Source organism: Sebastes fasciatus, chromosome 21 (genome assembly GCF_043250625.1).
Source record: "Sebastes fasciatus isolate fSebFas1 chromosome 21, fSebFas1.pri, whole genome shotgun sequence".
Lineage (NCBI taxonomy): Eukaryota > Metazoa > Chordata > Actinopteri > Perciformes > Sebastidae > Sebastes > Sebastes fasciatus.
Window position 1 is genome coordinate 1,190,966 of NC_133815.1, and position 12,324 is coordinate 1,203,289.

Sequence of the window (12,324 nt, forward strand, 5' to 3'; positions counted from 1 at the left end):
CGAGTACAGTGTGGCTTCAAAATAAAAGCGTGGACCACAAAAAAATGTACCAGAATCACAATCCAGTTTATTGCCAAGTAGGTTTTCACATGCAATGAATATGCCTTGGTGTTTGGTGTATGACAATAAATATAACAAGAGTAAATAAAAATAAAAGCAAGTACAAAAGTCAAGAAACATAAATTTAGAATATTAAAATTATAGTAAAATATGAAAAAATACGCTAATAAATATGTATAATATATAGGTTTTAAAAGCTGCATGTACTTGTGCAGAAATGTGCAAAGACCTTATTGGAATCATAGTATTGAGTATTTCTGGTATAAAATAGAAGGCTTATTTTAGTGCTGTAATGATGAATGTAATAATTCATCAGTCTATTGACAGAAAATTAATACAGCAAACTATATCCAAATGTTATTGTTTTTTTTTCTATGATTTGCTTATTATGTTTTTTTTTGTATTTGTTTATTTAGCTAAATCAATAAATCAGAATCAAGTTTATTGCAAGGGAGGTTTTGAAGTACAAGGAATTTGCCTGAGAGGGGGAAAAAACTACAAACAAAAGTCAAGAATCATAAATATAAAATAAACAACTGTACAATAAGAATATGTATTTAGAAAATATGTCAAATTAGTTTTTTAAAATGAAAAGAACCATACAGTATTTGAAACAACGAGGATAGAGTGTATATACTACAAAAGTAAAAAATCATAAATATAAACTAGACAAATATAGTATACATCTAGAAAATATGTAATATATATACGTTATATATATATAAACGCAACGTTTCATTTAGTCTTTTATTTATAAGAGTCACGTTTTAATATATATATATAAAATAAGTATTTAAAAAAATTATAAATATCTATTACTTTTTACTATTATTCATTATATATATATATTATTATATATATATTTATATATATATATAGTAAGTGAGGGGAAAAAACAAGTATTATAAAAGTCAAAAATCCTAAATATAAAATAGACAAATGTACAATAAAAATAACATATATTTAAAAATGTTTTTAAAATGAAAAGAACCATACAATATTTGAAATGAGGACGGAGAGTACAAATGTATATATATATATAAATTCAACATTGCATTTTGTATTTTATTTATAAGAGCCACATTTTTAATATATACATATATATATATATATATATATATATAAACATTTTTATAAATAAATAAATATATATATTAAAACTTGGCTCTTATAAATAAAATACAAAATGAAAAGTTGAGTTTTTTTTGACAGCGATGACGTGAACTCTGTATTTATTATATTTATGAGCACAGTCAAACCTCATCAATTTAATTTTCTTTTGAAAGTGTCGAGCGGAAGTGTCGCTCTTTATTTTGAAGGCTTGACGGTGTCGGAGCATCCTTGACGTCTTCTCGGAGCACAAAGTGAAAAAAACGCATCTCAGTGAGATGCTGCTGCTGCTTCGTCCTCCCCACACCTCACAAAGGTTGGTTGCTTCTCATCCCATCTGAAGCCTTCTGGCACAGTTTTGATTTTACGTTTTTTATTATATTCTTGTCGGGATTTTTTAATTTGGACTGAAAATCTTGTTTTTGTTACTGATGGCCACCAGCATCCCCATCCCCAGCCTCAGCATCAGCACCACCATCAGCATCAGCAGCACCACCGGAGGGCCAGGATTCAACCAGCACACCTAGCAGGTCTCTATTCTAATGCATTTCTATTTGATTTCTATTTGAGCTTCTGCACACAGAAACCAGCTCACTCCAGCAGGATGCTCTTGTATTGTATTTTCTGCCTCCTTGTGGTGAGGACACACGCACGCACACACGCACTGCCTGCATATCACCAGGGTGACTTTTATCATTAAAATCACAGTGAATGTGAATATTTAGATGCAACATTATGTGCCATACTAAGAGAGCAGCATCCAGGCAGTGTTTTTATTCTAGCCTCTGTGTCTGATGTAGAGTGGAGCCCTGTGGGACCTTCAAGTGTCTCTCTGGGTTGTGTTTTTCATTATGCTGTCTCAGTGGACAGATTGGACGACATCTGACACAATTAATGTGAACAGCAGATGGGGATGAGTTGGGGGTGGGGTGGGGTGGGGTGGGGGGGTGGGGGGGGGGGGTCATCAGAGATAAAGATAACCTTTATTGATCCCACTCACTGACAGCAGCACAATCACAAGAACAGATACATTACACAGCTATAAATTAGTAACAAAAATATAATACTATATAGGCTTTATTATAAATGTACAATATGCAAAATTAAGCATTAAAAAATATATATATATAATACACCAAACATAACATGTAATTACAAATTGTATGGAGGACTAAAGCTGCCATTATAATAAATAAATAAATAAATAAATAAATAAATAAATAAATAAAATTATAAAGAAAGAAGCCTCAATTAAAATTAAAACATGGACAAATAAAATGTATTTATTTATGTGATACATTTCTTACTTTTGTATTAATTTATTTTCATATTTAATAATTTCCCAATTTATTCATTTCCTTATTTATTCACCCATGTTTTATTTCTCTTTTTATTTCTCTGCATATTTATTTATTTTCAAATTAACCTGCGCATTTATTTAATAATCAAGGCTTTTATTTCTACATTTTATTTATATTAAATTAATTAAAATTAAAACATGGACAAATACAATTTTATTATTTATGTGATACATTTCTTACTTTTGTATTAATTTATTGTAATATTTAATAATTTCCCAATTTATTCTTTTTTTTTTTTATTCTTTTCTTTTTATTTATTCTGTATTTCTTCACCCATGTTATATTTATCTTTCTATTCTCTGCATATTTATTTATTGTCAAATTAACCTCCACATTTATTTGATAATTTTACTTTTTTCCTTCATGATTTTTTCCTTTATTTATCTTCATTTATTTATTATAATGACAACTTAAAAAATAAATAAATATATAAAAAATAAATTAAATTATAAAGAAAAAATCTTTAAATAAAAGCCTCAATTAAAATTAAAACATGAACAAATACAATTATTTTTATGTGACAAATTTCTTACTTGTGTATTAATTTTCATATTTAATAATTTCCCAATTTATTATTTTCTCTTTACATTATTTTCCCTTTTTATTTATTTCTGTATTTCTTCACCCATGTTTTATTTATTTATTTATCTTTCTATTTCTCTGCATATTTATTTATTTTTAAATGAACCTGCACATTTATTTGATAATAACATATCATGTAATTACAAAGTGTATGGAGGACAAAGGCTGCCGTAATAATAAATAAATAAATAAATAAATAAATAAATAAATAAATAAATAAACTACTACAACCTGCCAATAAAACACAAACCATGTGAACTCCTAAATGAAGGATAACTTCATGTACCGTAACTGTACTTATGTTTCCTCTCTCCTGTAGGCTGAGGAGGCCCACGTCAGACCCAGCTGCCTTAACCGACCTTTGACCTTTGACCTTTGACCAGCGCAGAACAACCGGACTCGTCGTCATCATGACGCAGCAGAGAGTCGACTGATCCAAAACGGGAATCTGAAAGATGACAGAGAGCAGGAGGAGGAGGGAGCCGAGAGACGCCGAACGGGAACAAAACTAGGACAAATTAAAAAAAGGATGTGAATGTGACTTTTCTTCTTCACGTGTTGCTCATTAAACCGCACGTCCCCGTAACGAACTCCAGCATCGAAAACCAAAACACCGTCAGCTCCCTAAGAACCAACGATGTAGACAGCAGCGCCGATTGTTACTGAATTACCATCAAAGACGACCACGATTGTCTCCGACTGACGAAACCTGGAGCTCAAAGACAGCAAATAAGATTGTGCTCCAGATACGAGGGCGAAGATCACCAAATCAACAACAGATTGTACATCAGAACTAAACTGTCTGGAATAAACCGTGAAGACAAACTGATCTAACGGACTACAGTTTGTACAGAACACACATTTTGGACGTGAGACTCCACGATGACGCACCTCCACGCCGGCCTGAGCTCAGAGACGACGGAGAAGGCTCGCTTAGAGCTGAATGAAAACCCCGACACTCTGCATCAGGACATCCAGCAGGTATGCTAGCTGATAGCTAATGATAATGTTCAGTTCAATGAGATGCCCAACGGAGACAGAAGACGTACGTTCTCAATAACACTTTATTTGTGATTAGATTAATCCCAACTTTAATATGAGAATGCATCAACTCGAAGGGGATTCAGAGAGCGCAGACCTCCACCAAGGTCGTTTCCATAACAGAAAAGTAATGCATGTATCCGCCCCAACATTTAATGGGTTCGTCCTCGGCCCGTGCTGCACCGCTCCACCAAGTTTCATGGAAATCGGGCCGCTAGTTTTTCTGTAATTCTGCCGACAAACAAACCGAAAACACAACGTCCTTAGTGGAGCAACAACTTTCTTAAAACTAGACACCGGGCAGAGATGGGACCAAGTCATTGTTGTGCAAGTCACAAGTCTTTGCACTCAAGTCCCTAGTTAAGACTGACGAGTCCCAAATCAAGACTGACGAGTCCCAAGTCAAGACTGATGAGTCCAGAGTCAAGACTGACGAGTCCCAAGTCAAGACTGACAAGTTCCAAGTCAAGACTGACGAGTCCAGAGTCAAGACTGACGAGTCCCAAGTCAAGACTGACAAGTTCCAGGTCAAGACTGACAAGTTCCAAGTCAAGACTGACGAGTCCTAAGTCATGTCCCAAGTGCAAAGTCCTAAACTTTGAGTTTCGAGTCCTTAACAAGTCATAATGCACTCATCACCAAACATAATGCCATTTTAACAGCATAATAATATATTCAATTTACAAAAATCTTGATTGCTGTTTAAAATCTGTATTTATTTATCAAGTATTTTCAAGTCAAAAGGCTCTAGTCCAAGTGAAGTCATGAGTCACTGGTGTTAAAGTCCAAGTTGAGTTGCAAGTCCTTTCTGATTTTGTGAAGTCGAGTCTAAAGTCATCAAATTTGTGACTCGAGTCCAAGTCACGTGACTCGAGTCCAAGTCACGTGACTCGAGTCCACAACTGACATGGCCCTTCTAATAAAATTAGCTCATAAAGTGGGACCTGTCTTAATAAATATTGTACTTTAGTGGTGCGAGTTCTCAAACAAATGAGCAAGCTGATTAGAGACTGATGAATTACTTCACTTCGAGTACGAGATCGATGTCCTGTCACTGTATACGTGTTTTTTTAATTTGAGGTGCGGGACATGATCGTGACGCGGCCGGACATCGGTTTCCTGCGGACGGACGACGACTTCATCCTCCGTTTCCTGAGAGCCAGGAAGTTCGACCAGATGGAAACCTTCAGGCTGCTGGCCCAGTACTTCCAGTTCAGACAGCAGAACCTCGACATGTTCCAGAGCTTCAAGGTCCGGTTTACGTTTGTGGGGTTTTTACAGTTCGAAAGTTTCAAAAACTACATGTAACCTGCGTCGTAAACAGTTTGACCTAAAACTGATCATTAGTTAAGAGTTCAGAGGAATGTTTTTCTGTCAGTATCCGACATTACAGTCCATCACAATCCTCGTCAACTCACGCTGGAAAATATATGTCCATGTTGTACGGAGAAATATTTGAGTCCGTCCACATCGTCAACAAATCAGATAAATTGAGAAAATATGACGAAGGTTATATCGAGCGACAGCGATGGGAGATTATTATTATTTAAAATAATGTCAGAAAAAAGTCCAAAAAGAAGTTTTAAAAAGTCTGAACAATGTCCCAAGAATTTCAGACATTTTTTTTTTAAAAGTCCAAAAAACGTCTGAAAAATGTCCAAAGAATGTCAGACAAAGGTCCGAAAAAAAGTTTCAAAAAAATGTCGGAAAAAAGTTTTAAAAGTCAGATAAATATCCAAAAAATGTTTTTTAAAAAGTCTGAAAAATTTCCAAAAAATTTCCGAAAAATGTCCGTCAAATGTCCGAAAAAAGTAAAAAAAAAAAAAAAGAGGAAAAAAGTAGTGTCTGTAAAAAGTAAAAAAATGTTTTCCAAAGATTGGCAAAAAAGTCAGAAAAACGTCCGAATTTTTTTTTTTAAGGTCCCAAAAATATCCAAAAAATGTCCGAAACATGTCTGAAAAAATTTTTCTGGAAAAAAAGTCCCAAAAATGTCCAAAACATGTAGAAGAAGATGTCCGACAAATGTCTGAAAAAAGTAAAAAAAAAGAGGAAAAAGTAAAATCTTCCCCCCAAAAATGTCCGACACATGTCAGAAAAAAAAGCAAAAAAAAAAGTCTAAGCGACCGACAGCCCGGAGCGCTACGTATAGTAAACTACATTTCATCGATGTCATCTGAACGTTACGGTTTCATGTGTCAGGTGGACGACCCCGGTATTAAACGGGCGTTGATGGACGGTTTCCCCGGCGTGCTGGAGACTCCAGACCAACATGGCCGAAAAATCCTCATCTTGTTCGCCTCCAACTGGGACCAGAGCAGGTAACGCACGCACACCCCCACACACAACCACGCACGCACGCACACACACAACCACGCACGCACGCACGCACAACCACACACACAACCACGCACGCACGCACCCACACACAACCACGCACGCACGCACCCACACCCACACAACCACGCACGCACACACAACCACGCACGCACGCACACACACACACACACACAGAGAGCCTAATGAGTCATTTAGTTAAGACTTCCAGCGTCACGCTCTCTTTAACTATTGATTAGCTGTTGATAAATACGTGTTCCTGACCTCCTCTTCCTCCTGCTCCTGCTCCTCTTCCTCCTGCTCCTCTTCCTCCTCCTCCTGCTCCTCTTCCTCCTGCTCCTCTTCCTCCTGCTCCTCCTCCTCCTCCTCCTCCTCCTCCTGCTCCTCCTCCTCTTCCTCCTGCTCCTCTTCCTCCTGCTCCTCTTCCTCCTCCTCCTCCTCCTCCTCCTCCTCCTCGTCCTCCTCCTCCTCCTCCTCTTCCTCCTCCTGCTCTTCCTCCTCCTGCTCCTCCTCCTCCTCCTCCTCAGGAACTCGTTCACGGACATCCTGCGTGCCATCCTTCTGTCTCTGGAGGTTCTGATAGAGAACCCGGAGCTCCAGATCAACGGTTTCATCCTCATCATCGACTGGAGCAACTTCTCCTTCAAACAGGCCTCCAAGCTGACGCCCAACATCCTCAAACTGGCTATCGAGGGCCTTCAGGTAAACACGCGCGCACGCACGCGCGCACGCACGCACACACACCTGGACCACGCCGGTCTCACACCTGGTCCCTCCTTGAACCAGTTCTTGTGAGGTTCTGGATCACTTCTTCCACGACTCAGTAAAACGGCCTTCTGAAGATGCTGCTCTGATAATCAATGTGCATGTTATTGATTACAGACTTCATCATTTATCTCATCTCCTGTCCTTGTTTCCTCTCCTCTTGTCTTGTCTCCTCTCCTTCTTCCTTTCCTCTTCTTTCCTTGTCTCTCCTCTTCTTTTCTGTCTCCTCTCCTTCTTCCTTTCCTCTCCTGTTTCCGTCCTTAATTCCTCTCCTCTTTGTCTCCTTGCCTTCTTCCTCTCCCTTCCTTGTTGTCTCCTCTCCTTCTTCCTTTCCTATCCTCTCTTTGTCTCCTCTCCTTCTTTCTCTCCTTTCCTTGTCTCCTCTCCTTCTTCCTTTCCTCTCCCGTTTCCGTCCTTATTTCCTCTCCTCTCTTTGCCTCCTTGCTTTCTTCCTCTCCCTTCCTTGTTGTCTCCTCTCCTTCTTCCTTTCCTCTCCTCTCTTTGTCTCCTTTCCTTGTCTCCTCTCCTTCTTCCTTTCCTCTCCCGTTTCCGTCCTTATTTCCTCTCCACTCTTTTGTCTCCTCTCCTTTCCTTGTTCCCGTCCTTGTTCCCGTCCTTATTTCCTCTCCTCTCCTTTCCTTGTTCCCTCTCCTGTTCCCGTCCTTATTTCCTCTCCTTTCCTTGTATCCTCTCCTTCTTCCTTTCTTCTCCTGTTTCCGTCCTTGTTTCCTCCCCTTCTCCTCTCCTTGTTGTCTCATCTCCTCCCTCCTCTCTTTTCTGTTTCCTCTGTTTCCTTTCCTCTCCTGTTTCCCCTCCTTGCCTCCTCATTTATGCTTGTTTCCTCTCTTTGTCTCCTCTCCTTATTGCTGTCCTTGTCTCCTCTCCTTGTCCTCTTTTATGCTTGTTTCCTCTCTTTGTCTCCTCTCCTTATTGCTGTCCTTGTCTCCTCTCCTTATTGCTGTCCTTGTCTCCTCCCTCTTGTCTCCTCAGGACAGTTTTCCAGCTCGGTTTGGAGGGATCCACTTTGTGAATCAGCCGTGGTATATTCACGCCATGTACACCATCATCAAACCTTTCCTCAAAGACAAGACCAGGAAAAGGGTGAAGACACAAACAAGTTTACAAGTTTCCTGTTTTTATTTTGTCCTCTTATCGTTTCTCACCTCCTTTTTTCTTCTTCTCTTTTTCCCTTCTGTCACTTCCTCTCCTCTCTCCTCCACCGTTTCATTTCCATCGTTTCTCTCTTCTCTTTTGATTATTAACACCCTCCTCCCTTGTTTCCTCCCCTCCTTTTTTCATCCTCTCGTCTCCTCTGCTGTTTCCTTTCCTCTCCTCTCTTCCTCTCCTTGTCTCCTTTCCTCCCCTCTCCTTACTCCTCTCCATGTCCCCTCTCCTCTCCGCTCCTCTCCTCGTGTCCTCTCCTCAGATCTTCCTCCACGGTAACAACCTGAACTCGCTCCACCAGCTCCTCCAGCCCGAGTGTTTGCCGTCAGAGTTCGGCGGGACTCTCCCTCCGTACGATATGGGCATCTGGGCTCGAACGCTGCTGGGACCCGACTACAACGACGAGACCGAGTACACGCTGACCTACGACGCCCTGCACGTCAGGGAGAACTGTGGAGGAGGAGGAGGAGACAAGGAGATGATGAAGAGGTGAGGAGGGACAGGGACTAGATGAGAGACAGACAACCACATGACGATGGACGAAATTATTATTTTCATCATTTCTTAGTTCCTTTGGGAGCATCCTCGTTTCCTCTCCTCTTTTATTTCTTTTTTTTTCAACTGATCACACTGTAAAAATAGACTTGTGTGTTCCAGTCCACGTACTTCCTGAAGTACACTCCAATGTAGTGCACTGTGTGTACTCTGTACTTACTTGAGTAGTGCGTGTATTTCAGCGGGGTAGGGTCATCTCAAATGGAATACTCTGCGCCGCACTGACCGGAAATGACGACCGCAACATTTCACCGCGGCTCGCTACCCGCCAAAACATCTTCTTCTTCTTCTTCGGGGTTTTACGGCAGCGAGCATCCTTTGTGTTGCTGCTGCCTCCTTCAGGTTTTACCCGTCCACTACCACACTAATAGTGGTCGTGGTCCCGCCCCTTCTGCTACGTAGCCAAAATGGAGCCAATTGAGTGTGGAAAGTGTCCAGCGTTCCACACTCAACCATCGGACCGTTTTGAGAACAACATCCGGGTACTTTGAGTGCACTGCATTTTGACATACTTCCCAGTGTGAACGCACTTATGCACTCAAAATAGTAAGTGTAAGTACAGAAGTACGTGGATTGGAACACACTCTTAGTCTTTATCTTATAACTTTAAGTCAGACTGGCTATAGACACTTACATGTACCTGTTGCATAAAGCCTCCCTATGAGTGACTAATGTAAGACTGACTGAACAGCATAAATCCAACGGTCGTTAGAACCGTTTTAGACGCTCAGGAACAATTCAGGAATATGGTATTAAAATCCAAAACGTTATAGATAAACAGTTGAAATAGTTAGCTAAAAGGCTCAACTAGACTAGTCCAACCTGACAGTTTAATTCTTCTTCCACCACTGGTTTCTACTATCACACTATCTGCGTGTGTTTCAGGTCTCAGTCGGCGGTGGAACCAGGAACTCTCCGGCAAACGGACAGGGAGACCAGCACGCCACTACTGGCCCTGGACTGAACACACACACACACACGCACACACATCTAGAGCCGTCACATGACCACGCAGATCCATCAACACACACATGTACAGACAACAACAAATCACAGCGTCCACTTTGACACATCCTCTCTATATCACTCACACACACACACACACACACACACACACACACACCAGCTGTGTATTAAGCTGGTGGATTTGAGCCTGCATCCTTTAGTCCTGTTGACCTGAACTCTGACAGTGACTGAACTTCCTGAACAGGACACACACACACACACACACACACACACACACACACACACACACGCACACACACACACAGTCTGTCCTGTCTCTGAGCCGTCTAATGCCTCCCAGCTGAGCCTCTCTCCAGCCAGCAGCATCTGTCCTGTGATGTCCATGACGACGACGACGACAACGACGACGACGACAACGACGACACACTCTTAAGTGTTTGTGCGTCGTCTTCTCGCTTCGAGTTTTTGTTAATTCTGTCAGAAACAAGCAGGAATGTAACGAGGAAAACACCGCGATCACATTTCATCTGTTTCTGTGAGCCGAGTCCTGAGGGAGGATGTGGTGAAACTTTATTTAAACCTCAGACAACAGAGAATCATATCAGTAATAATTAAGAAACATTTAGAGCAGGTTGCACCAACAAGGATTCATTTCAACAAATATTATTTAATTCTGGTTTAAAAAGATAAACCCAGATTAACCAGTTAGAGTTCATATTAATGGATTTTGTCATTCACGTTCTCGGTTTCGTAAAAGGGTAAACAGAACGTATAACGTTGCCATGGAGCAACAACTTCCTTTGCCTATATTTGATTATATAATTTGTCAAATTGTCTCCACTAAAAGTATGCAGAGTTATCTATTAGCAGCTCCTGTTATCAACGTACTCGTGGATGTTCAGACTACTATCACTGGATTACTGTGATACTGAGGAAAACTTGAAAACGTGAAGATTCTCAGGCAAGTTCTGTAGCGTCTTTTTTCTACGCTTTCTAAGCGGGTTTATGGACGTCTATTTGTGAAAGACACCAGATGTAGTTATATCCTCAGAAAGTGTAAGTCACGCTGAATTTAAAAATATGCGTATCATGCCTGTATGTTTAAATTTGACTGAGTTATGACTCTGAGAATAGTCAGATTTTTTACTTTTCCACGCCCCCACCACGTGCCTCACAGTTTGAAAATATGTGGAATAGTTGATAGACAGAAAATGAATCGACAAGTAGTAAAAATAAAAGTTGCAACCTTAAATATAGCTTTCTCAGGTGGAAAAGTTTCACATTAATCTTCTATAATTCAGGTTTAATCATGATTTAATCCAGGATTAAAGATAATCCTTGTTGGTGAAACTCTTAAATGTTTGAAAGAGCATTTGTCTTTAGTGTTTTCAGAGCTGTGAATCTAAAGTTAGTTTCTGTGCAGTTCTGACACGGCGGCTCCATCACTCCATCACAGTATGTTCGTCAACATATGAATCAAAATACTTTGAATTTAACTGACTTCAATGTCCCGGTAATCTGAAAGAGAAAGAGAGTCAATGGACATGCAGGAAGAAGCAAAAGAAACTTCACTTTGGTAGAATAATTTCACCTTTTTTTTTCTTTCATGTAAAAACAACAAAATCACGGCACTAGCATTTCAAAATAAAAGCACCGCAAATTCGGCAGATATTATAACCGGATGCATGAAAACTTTTCTACCAGAGTGAAATAAATTCTTTCTGAAAAAAAAAGTATTGTGCTGTGAAGAAACCACAGGATGCCAAATTATCACCTTTAACCTCGAAGGGAAAGATTGTTTTTATTGAATCTTAATTTATTATTATGAAGATTGTATATTATTGTTATAAGTATTATTACTATTACGCTGCAAAAAGAAGTGACACACTTGGCCGATCTTATCCTGAGATATTTAAAGTCTGATTATCTTCGGTTTCTGCAACGTAAATTATTTTAATTTCTGTCTGAAATCAGAAAATCTTTCAACTTTAACGACTCGTTAAACATCACATTTATGAGGAGAGTGAGAACATGTGCAGGTTGATGATTTCACTTTCAAATATCTCGATATAACGCGGATTATTTGTGAAATATAAAAGGCCAAGTTTGTCCTGATTATTTGCAGTGTGTTTGACTCCTCATCAGGGTTACTCTGAGCAGTGATCTGATCTCCACTCGACTGTAATGTAACTTCCTCTCAATGAATGTATAGAAGTAAACATTTACACCAACCTGACTGGGTTGTGTTCCAGCGCGTTTTATTTTGAAAGTCTACAGGTTTTTCTAAATACAGTGAGGCTTTCACTCACAACAGTCCTCAGACTACGGAGAGGAGACAAGGAGAGGAGAGGAAGAGAGGAAACAAGGAGAGGAGGGGAGGAGAGAG

The 12,324-nt window shown here is 39.7% G+C and overlaps 1 protein-coding gene across 2 annotated transcripts; it reads left to right on the top strand.

The window, feature by feature from the left end:
• Positions 1–1,369: 1,369 nt before the first annotated feature.
• On the top strand, positions 1,370–12,324 carry LOC141759854 (clavesin-1-like). 2 transcript variants are annotated; one of them, XM_074622318.1, is made up of 9 exons: positions 1,370–1,486; positions 1,613–1,700; positions 3,433–4,094; positions 5,235–5,405; positions 6,354–6,472; positions 7,016–7,190; positions 8,244–8,354; positions 8,680–8,906; positions 9,858–10,798. In XM_074622318.1, exons 3-9 carry the CDS (start codon positions 3,996–3,998, stop codon positions 9,934–9,936), a joined length of 981 nt encoding a protein of 326 aa, XP_074478419.1. In that variant the 5' UTR covers positions 1,370–1,486; positions 1,613–1,700; positions 3,433–3,995; the 3' UTR covers positions 9,937–10,798. The 2 variants fall into 2 exon arrangements, with proteins under 2 accessions (XP_074478419.1, XP_074478418.1); XM_074622317.1 differs by having other exon boundaries at positions 1,392–1,700; positions 9,858–12,324.